General features: G+C 35.5%; 1 protein-coding gene across 1 annotated transcript; it reads left to right on the top strand.

Annotated features, from left to right (window-relative positions):
• Nucleotides 1-4,115: 4,115 nt before the first annotated feature.
• LOC110786227 (uncharacterized) lies at nucleotides 4,116-8,376 on the top strand. The gene is made up of 5 exons (XM_021990761.2): nucleotides 4,116-5,847; nucleotides 5,944-6,508; nucleotides 6,616-6,907; nucleotides 7,166-7,686; nucleotides 8,322-8,376. The coding sequence occupies exons 1-5, from the start codon at nucleotides 4,116-4,118 to the stop codon at nucleotides 8,374-8,376; spliced, it is 3,165 nt and encodes a 1,054-aa protein (XP_021846453.2).
• Nucleotides 8,377-18,898: the final 10,522 nt, after the last annotated feature.

Here is an 18,898-nt window from a genome sequence, read left to right as displayed (position 1 = left end):
AGTCAGCTCCCTCCCTTGCGCTGACCATCACACATCAACTGCTCCCCTCTTCGTTAATTGCTTCTCGGGTTGCAAATAGTAAGACCCCTCCTAAAACTTAGGTATTCTGTATATTTACTTTGGTAAATGGGCTTATGTTTCTTTTAAAATTATAGTGGGCTTTGCTTTTCATTGAAAAATATCTTAGGTTTATTTTACAGTTGACTTTTAAAGTGAACTACTAGAATTAACGTATTAGTAAGATTTAAAAGCTAATCACTATACTCTTATGCCTTTTTCAAAAAGTAAATGTGCTTAAATTATTATTATTATTTTATTATTATTTTATTATTATTATTATTATTATTATTATTATTATTATTATTATTATTATTATTATTATTATTATCACTAAAAGCAAGTAATAACTTGGTTATACCTATTTCCATAAAGATCTCGACCCTCGGAGCTCAGGAAGGACGATAATCAAGGCTACAGAAAAAGGTCTAGCCAATCACAAATAGAGGTAACGGCTATTGCTAGTACCCGCAAGTCCCTTCTAAATGAGTTTATAAAATTACGATGTTACATTCAAAATATTTAGTCATGCTCATCGTGTTTTATGATTTGCGGGAAAGAAGTATGCTTTAAGTAAACTATTTCATATTTATATGATATTTATGAGAACCATGAAACAATTATGTTTTATTGATCACCTGATCTCAAGAGTTATTTTACTTCAACTGAAGTACAGAGATTGAGAATTATAAAATTCATTAAAACATGATAAATAAAAGTGAAAGACCTAGTTTTGTTGGCAGTATCAGTTCACAGGTTACAGTTCACAGTTTACAGTTTCGGTCATGCATGTACCCAGGGGCACATGCCCACAGTTGAGCACAGGCTCTTATGGACACCGGTCCATCGTGGAAGACGTTCCACCAGTTTATACTTGCCAACAACTAGTATGTTAATAAAGAAAAGGTTACGAATAAACTAATATGACGTTTTATTAAATGTTTTATGATATTCTATTCTCCCTGTTTTAGTAACTAAAATGAGTTGAAAGCAGAACTTCACTCGTTGGTTCAACAAAAAGATTTTGATTCGTAAAGAAGGAAAAGTCTTTTCGTAATGGATGACCCTCGAACCCGTAATCTGTTAATATACGGCGTAGATCCGGATGATTGATGGAAGAAACACCAAACATATCCCAAACTTCTCGCTCCCACCGGCCGGCTGATGGAAATAGACTGACTACCGGAGATATTCGTGTTACTTCGTCTGCACTGGTTTGTACGCGAATGCGCGAATTATACCGAGTACTCAGTAAATTATAGACCACTTCAAATCTTCGTTTTCGAGAAGGATAATCAACTCCGCAAAGATCGATCAAAACTTGAAACCGATTTTACGTTACTAGAATAGTACGTTACTGAGTCTTCGGCTCACCGTTTTGTTTTATGTTTTAGGTGCCGACCGGGACGGCGGATGCGAATAGTGGCAAGGATTTCGTCTTATTAGGGTTCACCTAGTTTAAGCTTAATTTGTACTAAGTTCAAGTAAGAATTTTCTACTAAGTTATGTAAGTCACTTTTGAATATTAATATGGAACATAGTTATATTAGTTTTATAAAAGTATTATGAGGATAATAGCCTTGTAATTCCCAAGAGGGAGTTACGGCGGTAATGCCTCGACCGAATTAGGGAAACTCCGCTGCTTAATTACTTGAGTTAGAGGTCGGGGCGTTACAGTTTAGTTCAACTAATATTTAATTTTTGATCCTTCTATATGACTCACTTCTGATCTAATATGATTTTTTAAAACCTGAATTAAGTAATAAAGTGGAACAAAAGGAACTAAGCAACTAGAATAGCCTAAATTGGTAAGTCTACATGTAAAAAAGATAAACACTATCAGAAAATGTACTTAAAACAAACTCATTCTAGATTAATCCTAGTAAACGTATGCATAGAGTTATTTTCTAAGTTTTAGGTCTTGATCAACGAAAATGTTTACAGTTGTTTAATAAAAATAACATTTTAAAGCTGATAAGGGTACCTTTTTGGTTTCGGTAGGGAAGATGCTGCTGCATCCACTTTGCAGGAACGTTCTGCAAAAAAGAATAGTCAAGACATATGCTAGAAACTGAAAACTGAAAAAATGTAGTATTGCCGATAATCATTACCAAAAAAAACCTATTGTAAACACTAGTAGGTTGCATTATTTCAATGAAGCTATTTTCAGTCTGTATCTGATTTGCCCTCTGCACAGCTTGCTCTTTCTCCTGCTCAGTTACTGGCCTTCTATTTGACATGTACTCCTTCGAGAACTTCCTTTCATCTGAAACTATTTCCCAGCAAAATTTATAGTGAAAAAGGAAGAAAACAAAAGTTTGTTAAGCCATTCTGCAGAACATAGCACATGCATAACAGTTCACAGACTTAAGAGTCGTAAATTTTGGTACAATACCCTAGTTTCAACTCAGTAATGAATTAAACTAACAACCCAATTCCAAAATAATCAGTATTATCTTGTGGAAGATCCACCCTTTAGTTTACAGTTAGGTAATAATAAATTTAATCAACTCCCAACTTATCATATTGATTTCAAGCAGCCAAGAAGATTGGTATATAGTACACACATTGGAAACATGAAGTTCATAAGGTCTAGTCTTTGGGAACCCATATAAAATTCTTCCCACACTTAACCATCAAATATTCAAAATAACCCCTTCTTTTATGAATTCCACTACCAATCTACCATATCGTTCACAAAATATATAATGCACGCAAGGTTCTTGGATTCACCACTAGGTTACTAGTATCGTCTATTATACATATGCATAGAGTTATTTTCTAAGTTTTAGGTCCTGATCAACGAAAATGTTTAAAGTTGTTTAATAAAAATAACATTTTAAAGCTGATAAGGTTTGACCACAAAAGTCATATCTAGTTTGGAGCCGTGAATAGTATTACAGATCAATTTCTCCTGGATAAAATGACGTAATCAAATTCATAAGATTTACCGTGCTTTGAAATGGGAAACCAACCAACTCAGATCAACTGTTGGTGCTGTATAATGCGAAACAACCAAAAATAAAACCATTTTATACAAAGACAAAAAATCAGTTTGTTAGGATTAGGAAAAAATCAGTTTGTTATGATTAGGAAAAAATCAGTTTGTTAGGGTTAGGGAAAAATCAGTTTGTTAGGATTAGGAAAAAATCAGTTTGTTAGGGTTAGGAAAAAATCAGTTTGTTAGGATTAGGAAAAAAATCAGTTTGTTAGCTAGGATTAGCCTTTAGTCCGGTTTTTTTTTACTCCGTATAAAGTTATATATACCCATAAAACCGATGATGTTAGCATTAGGAAAAAATATTGTTTGACTAGAAACTATAACTATTTGATTAGAAAATATAACTAATTCGTATTTGATTGTAGATTATAATTAATAGTAGAAATGTGGAATAATGTAACTATTTAATCATGTTGAGTAACCATTTGGTAAGAAATTATACTACTTCGTATATAAGATCTTCATATATAAGTCTTTGGACCAAAACATAGTACGGCTAATTAATAAGGAGTAATATGTTTAGTGCAGAATTAAGTGTTTCTGATTTTTTATAAAAAGATAAAACTGCTTGTATAAATGGAGTACAGTAAAATTAAGTGTTTCTGATTTTTATAAAAAGTAAAAAATTATAAATGCAGTACAGCTGTCATCAACCTTTTCATTAAAAACAAAACTAAAACATAAGTTACAAAGGGCGGGATTCGAACTTGAGCCATCTCAGCATTGCAACCTTAATCATGAATGGAAAAACTACTTAAAAAATGTGGAGATAATAGTTGCAAAATAAAAAAACCATGGTTAATACATTCGGAGATTTATTAAGATAAAGTCCTTGATTGTCATTTGTTACCTCTACTCCTTGGATACAAAAACAAACTTTTGTTTTGTATGTTCTTTATGTGTTATGAGAAAATAAGAGAAGTATTATGTACTGATCACCCAAAAAACTAAACGAGAATGCGATGTTAATTATTTGCAGATTAATTAGTGTGGTTTAATGGTTCTTTGTTTTCTATAAGTGTGTTTATTTATAATTATAGTTTTTTTTTTCTTAGACATGGATACTAGTTGGATTGACTTACGAAAAGGGGATACTCGTTATTATAACGGTTGCATGGAATTTTTAGAGGTTGCAAAGGAGACTCTTCTAAAGGGAAAAACTCGATGCCCGTGTAATAAATGCAAGTTAAATAAATGGTTTGACTTAGGAGAGGTAGGAGGACACATTTTATTTAACGGTTTTTATAAGAATTATAGGCAATGGATTTTCCATCGTAGAGTTGAAGAGAGTAATACCTTAGAGATCCCTAATGATCAAGAAAATGTAGTTGGTCGAGATGATATGAATGGGTTACTAAGAGCAGCTTTTAAGGTTGACAATAGTCCACAACCCACCAATGAACCCCAAGACCCATCATTAATCGAAGCTGATTTTGAAGATGAATATTCGTATGACATGCATGAAGAGTTAAATTTTGATTGTGAGGAAGATGATGAATTTCCATCAACCAACACCAATGAAGAAGAAGCGAAGTATAAACGACTTAGGGAAGCTTCTGATGAGGGCCTATATGAGGGGTGTACAACTTTCTCAAATCTGTCGTTTCTATTGCACTTGTTTCACCTCAAGTGTATGTTCCATTGGTCTGCCGCATCATTTAATAAGTTGGTTGAGCTTCTATTAGACGCATTTCCTAATATTAAGGAGTTTCCATCGTCGTATTATGAAGGCATGAAGATAATGAATGATTTGGGATTGGGTTACGAGAAAATCCATGCATGTCCAAATGATTGCATGTTATACTGGGGTGAATTTGCAGAAAAAACTGAGTGTCATATCTGCCACACATCAAGGTGGAAGAATGTGAAAGAAAAGGAGGGTGATGTAAGAGAGAAAGATAAAGAAGCATGTAAGAAGGGTGTTGCAGCTAAAGTGATGTGGTACTTTCCTCTGATCCCAAGACTAAAGAGGATTTACATGTCATCTAAAACAGCTGAGGATATGAGATGGCATTTTGACCGTAAAGATGGAAATATCATAAGTCACCCGGCGGATGGTGAAGCTTGGAAATTGTTTGATAAAAGATACGAGGAATTCGCCAAAGATCCTCGTAGTGTTAGATTGGGTCTAGCAAGTGATGGCTTTAATCCATATCGTTTGATGAATACTAGTTACAGTACATGGCCGGTGATCCTGATTCCTTATAATTTGCCACCGTGGCTTTGTATGAAGTCGACATCTTTCATTTTGTCTTTGCTTATTCCGGGGAAACAGGGTCCTGGTATGAATATTGATGTGTACTTGCAACCACTAATCCATGAGTTAAAATTGTTGTGGGAAGGTGTAGATGCATTTGATGCTTATAGCGGAAAAAATTTCAAGATGCGAGCAGCCTTACACTCTACTATAAATGACTTTCCAGCATATGCTATGTTGTCGGGTTGGAGTACAAGAGGTTATAAAGCTTGCCCTTCGTGTGCCGATTCTACTTATGCGTATAGCTTTGGTGGTAAAGTTTTCTACCCTGGATGTCGAAAATGGTTACCAATTGACCATCCTTATCATTCTCAAGAAAATTTATTTGATGGGACAGAGGAACATGGTCTTGCTCCGGTTCGTGTAAGCGGGTCAGAAGTTTTGAAGCAACAAGAAAGAGTTAAGTATGTGTTTGGAAAGTCAAAAGTTGTTCCGAAAAAAAGAGGGAGACTAGAAGATGATGAACTTGATGATGATGATAATGATGATAATGACGAGGACGAGTCTAATCCTGTTCTGTGGAAAAAGAAAAGTAAGCTTTTTGAATTATAATATTGGGAACATAATCCTCTTAGACACAACTTGGATGTTATGCACATTGAGAAGAATGTATGTGACAATTTCTTAGGAACTCTTTTAGATATGAGCAAGAGTAGAGATGATAAGAATGCTAGATTGGCCCTTAAAAAACTGAACATAAAACCTCATCTTTGGCCTCAATCTCATCCAAGTCGTGTTAACGACTCTTTGCCTCCAGCTACATACACCATGTCTAAAGAAGAGAAAGAAAGATTTCTTAAAGTCCTACAAAATCTTAAAGTTCCCGATGGGTATGGATCTAATTTGCAAAGGTGTGTGAATTTGAAGCAACGAAAACTTATTAATCTGAAAAGCCACGACAATCATATGCTCATGCAAGATATCCTTCCTGTTGCTTTAAGAGCATCGAATGCTACAAAAGTAATTGATGTGCTCGATGAATTGTCGTACTTTTTCAAGAAGATATGTTCAACATCTATTGAAAGAAGTGAATTAGATACCATTCAGTCGAATCTTGTGTTGACTCTTTGTAAGATGGAGAAAGAGTTTCTTCCAACATTTTTCACAATCATGGTGCATCTACTAATTCATCTAGTGGATGAGGTCAAACTCGGCGGACATGTTCATTATAGGTGGATGTATCCCATTGAGAGGTCAATATCTTAAACTTCAATATTTTTTTAATCATTTTAAAATAAGAATACATCACAATACTTGTCTTATTCTTTCACGTTCACAATCTTGTTCATTATATTTCAAGGTATTTGGCCTTTTTGAAATCTCATGTGAGCAATAAAGCGCAACCAGAAGGATCCATAGCTGAAGGGTACCTTTTATGGGAAACAATTGCATTTTGTTCGAGATATTTAGAAAGTGTCAAGACCGTATTCAACAGACCGAAAAGGAATGAAGATAGTGTTCCAGACATCAACAACTATTTATATGACTCTGCTGGTCGTGTAGTTGGGATGAAAAAAAATGTCCGCGTTGATGACAAAAGTTTAAAGCAAGCACATCGTTATGTTTTGCTTCATTCAGATGAGATGAAACTGGTGCTTGAGTAAGTAGCGTTATGGATTATTTTAGAGCGTATCGGTCATTACTGTTAGTAACTCGATTTTTTATTTCTAAAGGGCTTTCCTACAAGAAAAACGACAAGAAAATCAAGCTGAAGAAAGTCAAGAAAGTCAGGGGATAATCAATGAATTTTCCGATTGGTTGCTAAACAAGGTCATATGCTTTTAAATTTGGAATTTCCTTATTTATTTTGTATATTTACCATTCTAAAACTTATGTTTTTCGAATTATAGGCCTATAACCTAGATGATAGCACAAAAGAAGGAAAATTGAGAAAAGCCTTGGCCTATGGTTTAAGCAATCGCGGCAAAAGGATGAAAAGTGTTATTATCAATGGCTATAAGTTTGACACCGTGGACCGTGAGCGATCTCGGAAGACTCAAAATTCTGGAATTATGGTAGAAGCTGATGGCCAAGAGTATTACGGAAAACTTAAAGAAATATTAGAACTTGATTATTATGGTTCTTTCAAGGTTCTAATGTTTCGATGTGACTGGGTTGATGTACGGAGGGGTGTCAAAACATACTCGAGCGGTAGAATTCGTGTCAATTTCTCAAAGTTGATGCACACTGGTCAAAAGTTGGATGATGATCCATTTATTTTCTCTTCTCAAGCAAAACAAGTTTTTTACATTGAGGATGAGATACAAAAAGGATGGCATCATGTTATTAAGACTAAGCCTAGGGACTTGTTTGATATACCTGATGATGACGATGATGATGAGCTTCTAAATGATAGTGTTTTGGATTTATAGTACTCTTTGTCATAGTTTATAGAGTTCATTATTTTTCTTTTGGATTCGAGTTATGAACTTCTTTTTCACCTTGTAAAATGAGGTTTCATTTAGTTATACTAATTTCAGTCCTTAGATTCATATGTACGCACATATTAATCAAAAAGGCATGCATGGTAGCTTTTGTTTGGTTTGAGGAACATTAAGAACAGAACTAGTATTTTCTGTGGAAGTAAAAGCAACAAATTTACAAGGATTGCTGTAAAGTTTTTATAACAGAATTTTAGATATTTCAATACAATCCATGCTTGACTTGTGCAGTTGTACTGTACTCAAGAACTGCTATTTCCATCAAAGATTTTTCTCCTTGCTTGATTTAGTGCCAACTTGCTGTCTGCGAATCTCTAGAATCAGAGGACTACTTATCTGCCATAGCTACACAAGATGACATTTCATGTTGTTTGGACTTGTGTGATCAGGGTGAACTGGAATCCGCATGTCTCTAGCAATTAAATTGTCATAACATAAGGACTTATCCCTATTACCTTGCTTAGAATCCAACTGTTTATTTTCTACATAATCTTAGGAGTAGAAAATAGGCTTCATGTCTTTCCTCTTCTGTCACTGTTATTGAAATCTTGGGTTGTCTTGCCAGTGGTCATTTTGAGCTGGGAGATTTTTCCATACATGATATGCCTGAGCTACATTGATGGTATCTTGTTGTGTTATAAATTTCCCTGATTTTCTGTGCTTTCTGATATTGTATTCGACTGAAAAGAAAGCCAAACAAAATAGGGTAGCAGATATTTGTATTATCTAGAATTAGGAAATCAGACTAATACAATGGGTATGGAGTTATGGACTATTGAATATATAACTGGATACAGCAAGGTATGAATGTATTTGTTCAGTTCAGTTGTTCTGTTCAGTTTTCATTAGTTCAGTTGTTCTGAGTTCAGTTCAGTTGTTTTCATTAGTTAAGTGACGTTCAGTTGTTCATTTGTTCAGTTCAGTTGTTCATTTGTTCAGTTCAGTTGTTTTCATTAGTTCAGTCCGTTCAGTTGTTCTGATTAGTTTAGTTGTTCTGTTGCCTTGCTTGCTGATATTCTATTTTTTTGTGACTTGTCTTGCAGTTGCTATATAGTAAGGGATGACTCATCGCAAGAGGGTTCGAGCTACAGCTGAAACAGATGCTACTGGATCAGCATCAAAGTCGCTACCTTCATGTACCTCATCTTTGAGTGAAGCCGCATCACAACCAACAAAAAAGCATGCTACTCAATCACAACCATCTCAGGTTCCTAAGTCTGTTATATTTGGACCATTCTCTCCACCGGGTACAACTACATCGATGGTTGCACCTCCATGTTCGAGTACTGCAAAAAGTGCGCAGCAAGCTATATGGAAAACACCACCTACTGGATCAGCATAAAATTCACTCGAGGCATCAACTAAAAATAAAATTCCACCTAAGATTACTTCCAAGATTTCAATTCAACCTAATATCCCACCTTCAAAACCACTGAAATACCCTTCTACTTCCTCCGGTCAGATCCCACCTAATATGCCACCTCATGTGTCGCCTTCTAGTCATACTAAAACATCAGCAAGAGATTCTCAATCACAACAAAAAAGTGTTCAAGAACCAAAGGAGAACCAAAGTGTTCAATCACGGGATCTAAATGTAGTTAATTCCATAACACACATAATTGCATATTCATAATTAATTCATAACACAAATCCCATAACAAAATATATCCAAAATTGGTAAAATTAAGAATTCAGAAAAAAGAGTATACCTTCAAGTGTGCATCGCTTTCCAAAGTAATTCAATCCCACATAGTTTGCTTTGACCGCACTATTATAGCTAGCTCTTCCAAGCATCCCATTAACATTTCATATGCTGCAAATCTGCCAATGATATACTGTGACGGTTTCATATATTAAAATGTGGTTTGTATTTTGTAATGTTATATTCATGTTATTAAAGTACATGTAATATTGCATTGATATGCTAATTGACTTCATATGCTGGATACATTACTACTTTAGAGGGAGTATATGACATGACTCATGGTTATTTGGATAGTTTGCTAGTTCATACGAAATTCATACTCAGTATCTGATAATCTGATGCTTAAATTGCAATGTCTTCTTCTGCTGAGTTGTAAGGCTGATAATTGGAGATCTTTACTAAATTGTAAAATGTTTTTTGTTAAAAGACTTTGATGGAGAGCTAAGATCTTATAGGTACATCAGAGACTCATAGAGAGTATGAAGCTTTCAGTTCTGGACTGGACCAGAACCCACTAACTGATACTAAAATTATCAGTTCTGGACTGGACTAGAAGCTTTCAGTTCTGGACTGTATAATGTTTTTATATGGTTCAGACCTACAATTTTAAAAGAAATAATTGTGCTCTACTAAACTTAGATACTTCGATGATGTTAGCCCGTTAGGTTTCTCGTATTCAGGTGGTTTGTATCATATAATGGTTTGTTGCTTAAATCTAGATATCACTTGTATTGGGATGTCAGATTTATCTGAGTAATATATGTGGTTCTAGATTTTTGTATGGAAAGCCTAGCAATATACAGGACCTTAATGACTGTATCACAAAACAAAAGACAGTAGCCCGAAGCTGAGAATTTGATAGAAAAAGTTGAATGGGAGTTCGGTTGAGGAGAAAGCTGAGTATTCTGTTACCTCTGCTTGCCACTGGGGTTCACTAATTCTGATTTTTTCTATCTACACCACCTACCCCAAGAACGCTGCTGCTCCTCCTTTTCTTGCTTAATAGCAAATCAACATCATCAACTGAGGCGACAGTCTGCATTAGTTGACAACTCTCTTCCATGTTGTATTTAATTTCCTTTGTATTAGTTTTGGTTTCCGACTTATTATGTACTTATTACATTTTGTATTTTTCTTTGAAGGTTGTCCAACGTGATAAGGTGCAAAAGCAAAATGAAGGCCAAGACACTTAAGCTTCATATGAGCTACTGCCATCGATCATCTATATATAGTATATATAGTACATCCTAGGTAGTTAGTTTTTCTAAGTTTTAGTTTTTCTTGGGTTTGATTTATGATGTTGTTTTAGAATATTTGGTTAAGATTTCAGTTAGTGATATAGATGCGTGTATGTTTGGATTCTGGTTTGAAACATACGTGTACGTATTATGAATTTTAACTACGTTACTTAAGTTTTTGTAAGTTAATTTTATTGTTAATTGAAGACCAAGTATTCACAGTTCAGGTTTTATTGATTGATCTTGTGTTGCACTTTAATTTTAAATTTATATATATATATATATATATATATATATATATATATATGTATATATATATATATATATAATTGTGATGAATAATGTTTTATTATATATTTATTAAATATGCGATACAGAAAAAGGTGAAAAAAAGTCTTAATTATACAAATATATAAATCTAGTCGTTTTTAATTGGGGTCGTATTATCGTGCTCATTTAAAATTAAATTCCCGCCAATATAAATTTTTGGACGCTTCTAGGTGTCTAGGACATCAAATAGGAAAATAATGGGCAAAGCGGGAAAAAAACTGGGGGACTCAATAAATCAAATTGTGGACGCCTAAAGGCGTCGAGGCTAAAGAAAATATGGACGCCTGTAGGCGTCGAGCACTTTACATAGGAGAATGGTGGGCAAAGCGGGAAAAAATCGAGTGGACGCATAAATCAGACCTGTAGACACCATAAAGCGTCGAGGCTGTCGACGCTGAAGATAACAGCTAGTCAGCGAAAAGCGTCCAGACTCTCGACGCTTAAAGGCGTCGAGAAATTCTCGACTTTAATTTTCTTGACGCTTTCCAAAAGCGTCGAGGTTTATTTTCTCGACGCCTTTAGGCGTCGAAAAACCTTCAAAAAAGCGTCCATAAAAGGCACGATTTTTAGTAGTGAATGTTTGTTTGCTCGAAATGATGTCCTTTTGGAGATTCGTTTCCAAAATGACAAGTGGGAGAAAATAGACCTTGAAAGTCTTCGAGGCGAACAACAAACATAAACGGAAATTCTGGAGGCTTTTCAAAGTTCTTTAGAAAATCCGAACACGTATTCTTTAAGGACTTTAGAAGTGGGTTTTAAAGAATAGACATCTCTTAGAAGACTTTACAAGTGCTTCAAGGAGAACAGAATATTCAAAGGACTTTCAAGTGGCTATTGATATTCTATTGTTTGATGTTCTATACCCAAGTAGGCATAGAGTTCAAGTCACTGAAACTATGAGATTCTTCTATTAGATAGTGAAGAAACATGGAGTTCAGGTCACTGAAGCTATGCGATTCTTCTATTAGATAGTGAAGAAACCTACAACTTGCAGTCAAACTATTATCATGTAGATTAATGAGTTTGTGACCTGTAAGAAAGCTATGACGAAACCCAGATTCCCTAAAATGGTTAGAAGCCATATATAGACTCAAATGTTTTAAATGGTTAGAGGCTATAAAACATACTCAATGTTTTGATGACAAAATTGAAATTTTGTTGATTTGCAAGAATAGTTTCACACCTATTGGTTGCATGTTTGTTTTAAGGATAAAACCATCAAAACATGAAATTGTGTTCACACACAAAGCTAGATTAGTAGCTAAAGGTTACAAGCAAATTCACGGTGTGGATTGTGTTGAAACCTCATGCAAAATCGTAATGCTTAAGTCTATAATTCAAGCAATGATTGCATATTGGTACATATGGCAATTGGATGACAAAACGTATTCCTCAATCAAATGTTGGAAGAAAACTACGTACATGACATGTCATAGGATTTGTGGATCCAAATAATGCTTGAAATGAATGCTAGCTTATGAAATCTAAGTACAGATTTAAGCAAGCAATTGGGAATTGGAACTATATTTTAGTGAAACTAATAAGTATTTTAGTTTCATAAAATGTACATGATTCTTATAAATATATAAGAAGTTTAGTGGGAGTACGTAAAAACCTAATTGGTCCTATGTGTATCATACACATATCTCTCTAATGTGAAATAACATTCAAATGCTAATGACTTAGATTTGAAATTATTCATCAATAATGGACCATGGCGAAACTTAGTACATACTGGGTATTAAGATCTATTTACAAAGATCTTATAATATTGTTTTAGATTAAGTAATGCCATTTGCTAAATCAAACACGAAAGACTCCATTGGAGACATTCGACCCGTGTGAATAAATCTAAGTAACGAATGTTTGAACTATGTATAAGCATTTACTAAGTTAAACATCAAAGAATCTAATGAGATTCTTCACCTATATTATATGTCAAAGAATTTAGCTGGATTTAGTATCTACTGAAACTATATGAGCTAAAGTTACATGAATAGAATTCAATTGGGAATTATCCTGCAAAAGAATTTATCATGTATAAATATAATATGAGGATCGCCAAAAATGTATCGTATGGCTTTAGGCATGACGGACATATACCAATATCTATTGATCTAAGTGAAGATCAACTAGATTGAGATCAAGAAAAACTTATGGTACTTGAAAAGGTACATAGGAATAGTTCTTGATTCAAGGAAATAAAGATATGCTAAATATTGATGCTACACGCATAAACACTGGCAAAGGATCAAGCAAGATTCCTTTGGAGTTAACCATTGGCAAGGACGGGCTACAAAGCGTCGTGTTTTGAAATGGCAACATGGATTGGAGACCATGAGTTGTTGCATGGGAAATTAAATATTAATTTCTATGTTCTAAGATATAGTTGGAAAGTCTTCCGCAAATCTGTGAACTGCTTAGCTTGGATAAGTAAATCCAAACAAAGCATCACTAGCAACCTAAACAGTTGAAGTAAAAGTACTTATTACCTAAGAAGCAATAAAACAGGGTTATTTATGATAAAGAATTCTTCACTGAACTTGGGTAGATCACATGTCTGCTGACTTGATGGTTCTTCATTGCAAAAATGCGTAGAACCACTAATGTAGCAAGAAAGACTAGATCACAAAATAAACATACTCAAAAGATCTTATCATCCTATCTCAAAGAACATTCGATGAAAAGGATATTAAGATTAGCAAAGCATGATAACTAAACCTATGCAACAAGTGAGAGACAACACTCACATTGTAGCACTGGAAATCAAGCATAGCTTTGAATTCCATGAGCTGTTTTAAAGATGGGTTTGAGGCCCATGGTTGTAAAACATTGGGGTTGAACATTTATCATATATGAAATGTATTTTCATATTCCATTTAATCTTGGTTTAGTATTAAATGATGAGTCCTTTCAATTTGACGAAATATTCAAGATAGACTGTCAGGACCACCTGTGACTAAGAAATGTCTATCAAGTGAACTTGAATGTCAAAAGTTGAAAAAAGTCCCTGGTCGGAGTTTTCTATAAAATTGGACGCATAGAAAACGTTAGATGATTAGAATGCAAGATGACTAGTAATTCTGTTTCTTGATCTATGTGGACATGGCAATGTCATAATCATTTGCATAGATACTTACTTTGGGAAGACTAGTATCGGACAAGACCTATGAAACTTTACTGTAAGAGATGAAAATCTGTCATAAGTAAATTTCATTAAAATTATTAGACACAAATCCTCAATACCTGAGTGATTTGAGATTACTTGTTTGAGAACTGGTTGCTTTGACGTTGACCAACCGTCGCACCGTAAAAGGAGGCTATAAAGGCAACGCTCAGGTAATCACCTATCAAACGAAGTCTAATCTCAAGATCGCAAGATTGGGATTGTCCTCCCATAAATCGGGATGAGATGCTTAAAAGTTGTACAAGGCCACTCGGAGAGCTAGAAACTGTGAAATGCATGGCCGTGCTCGGATGAATCATAGGCTATGATTATCTGTCTATTTGATCAGTTGAACTCTGAAACCGAGGAACACCTCTGGACATAATAAGGATGACAACTCTTACCTTATGTTCAAGAGCAAGCATCGAGCGACAAAGGAATTAGGAAATGCACACTTGTCCCTAAGGACAAGTGGGAGACTGAAGGAAATAATGCCCTTGGTCCAAGTATGCATTTAATGTTAATTCTAATAAATGCGATTCAGTATTAATTGACAAGTTAATAAATTCAGTGAGATCAAGTGAGCTGAATGCCTAGCTAGAGGCCGCTTCAGTTCAAGTGGAATTAATGATATTAATCCACAGCTTACTCTTGACTGAACCCGTAGGGTCACACAAATAGTACGTAAACGGATCAATTATTTAATAGCATTAAATACTCCATCTATGGATATTCGGAATCGACGGATCTTGGTTTCAGTGGGAGCTGAGATCGTCAAAGGCAATAAATGAATACTCCGGAAACGATGATATTGCCGAAAACGGAAATATGGATCGTATCGGAAATATAAATATTATCCAAGTCGTAGATGTTGCCGGAAACGGAAACATGGTACGTATCGGAAAATATTATCGGAAATGGAAATATTGTCGGAATCGGAAATATTACCGGAAACGGAAATATTGTCAGAATCGGAAATATTATCGGAATCGGAAAATAATTCCGGAAACGGAAATATTAAATATTTGTTCGAAACGGAAATTAATTCCGGAATCGGATATATTAAATATTGTTCGTATCGGAAATAAATTCCGGAATCGGGAATTTAATCGGAAGCGCGTCGTACGAATTAGCATCGGACGAGACTTGCTAGACGAAGGCCCAGCACGAAGCCAGGCCCACGCTCAGCAAGCCAAGCGCCCAAACACACGCTGCCAAACCTCGCCAGGCCCAGCGCAAGGCCAGGCCCAGCAAGGCATGGCGCGCGCGCGCGGGGGCTGATGCTCGTGGGCTGCGAGCAGCGCCTGCTCGTGTAGGACGCAAGGCCTGCGCGGGTTTGTGCGATACTCGTGCTCGTGCAACGTTTGTGTTTCAATACAAATCCTAAAGCTAATGGAATTTGTTCTATGATTAAATCCTAATCCTAATAAAGATAGAATTTGTTTAATAGAGTTTTCATAAGATTCTAATTAAACAAGTTGGTATCCTAATAGGATTCCAAGTCCTTTTTCATAACTCTATAAATAGGTGCCTAGGGTCACAATTTATTGAGACACAATTTCAAGTATTCAAACAATAAAAAGCTAAGATTTTTAAGTAGAAAAATCAGCCATATTCTTGCCCTATTAGCCGAAAATTCTAAGTACCTTAAGGGCGATTCTAGTTGGTCAAGCTTAAGGCGGATCCGGACGTGCTGTGGACTATCTACGGAGGGACGACACTTGGAGTCCTAAAGACTTGTTCTTGTTCGGTTCGGGCGCAGCTAGGGAGGGAACGCTACAAAGTGTATGGAACTGAATTATGCTAAATGATTATGTGTTAATAATATGTTTCCTGGCTTTATGGTTTTTCCGCATGATTTATGTTTATTCATATGTATCATAACCTAACAAACTGTTCTCAATCAAGCTAGTCGTCGCCGCATACCTTGTAGAATATAAATATATGATGCAACATGAGGTAAGATGACAATAGCAAGAAAGAATTTTCACTCAATTCACAAAACAAACATGCCGATCAAGAGGTCTTCATAATAAGCTTATAATGGGGATAGGTACAAATAAAGGGTAGGGTATAACTTCGGAAAAAGTGAGAGTAAGATCCAACTTAGGGAGAAAAGGTGAACTATATGTGTCGGCGCGATAATGCTGAAAATCCAACTCCATCGAACCATGAACTCGAACAATCAACCAAGGGGAAGGACATAATAATATAATGCCAATAATCTTTCTTCAATCACCTTTCCTTGCCTTCAAACTATATACAAAATGAATAACATATTTATTTTATTTTTTGAATATATATTTTTTTCTTTTCTTTTTTCTTTTCTCTTTTTTTTGACGTGAATATAAAAATAAAACGACGAAAATGAAAGTACAAGAATAAATAGTAATGCTAACATGTACAAGCTTTGGTGCCAACAATTATGTACACCATTTTCGAACCACTATGGTGCGAACTTAAAACGAAAAAATCTAACTAATTTATTTCCAGAATAATTATTTCAATTCAACACTTAATTACCAATACTATTTCTTATTTAAGATCACTAATTAAATATAAAAAATAGAATTACATTTTTTTAGCATGGAGATGTACTTATACGTTTTAAGTTTCCACCATGGTGTAGACTTCTTCGTTTTAAGCTTCCACCACAGTAGAAGGTCAAACAACAGAAGTCTCCACCATGGTGCGAGCTCAAAACGAAAAAGTCTACCTAATATTTTCCGGAATAATTATTTCAAACTCAACAATAATTAAAATCGAATTAATATGCAGACTTCTTCATTTTAAGCTTCCACCATGGTAGAGACTTTTGCAGTTTGAGCTCGTACCAGTTGCCTCTGTAAGTTTTGCCGGAAAAAAAAAATTACCTCTTGGGATGACGTGGATGTTCCCCCGGATGACTCGTACATGTAAGAATTTCGACGCATTTCTTTGCCGGAGATTTGCGTCGCCGAAAAAAGTGCTTGCCAGAGTGGTGAAAGCGCCGGATTTCGGGTCGCCGAAATTTTGGTAGGAGGTCCGGCCGGAGTGGTGGCTGCCGGAATGTCGGAAGGTTGAAGGTTGGTTGTAAGGTTGAAGGTGAGTTGTAAGGTTGGAGGTAAGATAGTGAGTGAAAGTAAGGTGAAAGGTAAAAATATAAAGAGGTAAATATTAGGAGGGGTAGTTAGTAGGGGTGTTCAAAAATACCCGACCCGCATTACCCGACCCGGCGACCCGCTGACCCGCCTTAAATGAACCGGGTATTTTTCTGTTTTTACTCAAATAATTGGGCCGGGTACCCGACCCGGGAAATTATCCGGGTATCCGGGTCGGGGCATGGGCCGTCTGTTTAGTTAGTCGGGTACCCGAATACCCGTTAACATATTTAAAAAAAAAAAGAAAATTAAAAGAAGAAGGGGGAGTGTGTAGGGTTTAGCTTTTCCCTTCTTTTCGTCTGTAGCCGCACAAAGTCACAAACTTATCTTTCTCTCTCTTCCAACTCTCACACAATTTACAATTCACTCTCACTTTTCAAAATACTCCACATAAACTCATTCGATCACTACTAGACTAGCATATACGGAGTACTCAACATGTCAAAAAATCGCCGCCCAAATACCATACCGCAGCCACCAAGAACTACTTGCACGTCAGATTTAATGGATACAAGCTGCTTGCTACCACCTACCATCAATAAATAGATTTGTTTTCTTTTATTCTAATTTTTGAGAAATGAGAAGTATACTTTGTCAGTTTGTCTAATTCACACATCATCTCTTTTAAATTCTCACTTTTTTTGAAAATTAAAAGAGGAAATGAATTTTTTCTTTCATTTTATTATTGTGAATTTGTTGGCGTTCATGGGTTTCACAAAGGAGTACTTGTAATTTGGTATTTTCGTTATATATAATCTCTAATTTGTAATCTCTTACATACTACTTGGTTATTATAGAATTAAGATAGATCTACTTTTAAGAAATGGTTAAAGAAAAAAAATGATAAAGTTTTGCGGGTACCCTATAAACCGACCCGGATTAATCGGGTACCCGCTAGCCGGGTACCCGATTTTTCGGTCATGGGCCGAGTTTTTAACTACCCGCAAAAGCGGGTACCCGCTTATTCGGGTACCCGAAAAGCCGGGTACCCGGTAATGAACACCCCTAGTAGTTAGGACATTTAATAGGGCGAGTGTGTAATAGTGGGGCGGTATTTAGTCAGCCCCGTTGTTAAGTGTTGTAATTTTAGACAATATTAGGACAAAAAAAGTATTTCACATTCACTTTTGCAAACCTCTAATTGCAAAAAGCTCTTATGTTGAGCTTTTTGAAAATTAGTTTTTCACCCCAAAACTCTCTTTCAAAATTCTATCTCGAACCTCTCCTAACCATACACTCCCAATTAACTTTTTGAAAAAGTTAAACCTCTAATTCACCTCAATTTTTTTTTTCCTCTCAACCTCTTATAACCATTTTTACCTAGTGACACTGCACTAGGTCAATAAATGGGTCCATGACTCCATGCCTTGTGTTTAGATGGGAAACAAAGTTACAAACCCATCCTAAATTCCTAACCTACCCTCTTAGAGTCTTAGCCTTACGTGAGTTACATCCACCAAGAAGAAGAGGAAGAAGAGGGAAGTTGTACTCTTTTTTTTTTTTAGAAGGAACAAGTGGTAATGCACGCACATGCATTACCGGAAACAAAAAGTGATACGCACA

The sequence above is a fragment of the Spinacia oleracea genome, chromosome 4 (genome assembly GCF_020520425.1).
Source record: "Spinacia oleracea cultivar Varoflay chromosome 4, BTI_SOV_V1, whole genome shotgun sequence".
Lineage (NCBI taxonomy): Eukaryota > Viridiplantae > Streptophyta > Magnoliopsida > Caryophyllales > Amaranthaceae > Spinacia > Spinacia oleracea.
The sequence above is the reverse complement of the archived record's forward strand: the minus strand, read 5'-3'. Positions and strand labels throughout refer to the sequence as shown.

Excerpts from the sequence above, each read along its gene's own strand:
- LOC110786227 (XM_021990761.2), top strand. The coding sequence starts at position 4,116 with ATGGATACTAGTTGGATTGACTTACGAAAAGGGGATACTCGTTATTAT. Across the intron at positions 6,509-6,615 it reads TGGATGTATCCCATTGAGAG|GTATTTGGCCTTTTTGAAAT; the intron begins GTCAATATCTTA and ends TTATATTTCAAG. Across the intron at positions 6,908-7,165 it reads ATTCAGATGAGATGAAACTG|GCCTATAACCTAGATGATAG; the intron begins GTGCTTGAGTAA and ends TTCGAATTATAG.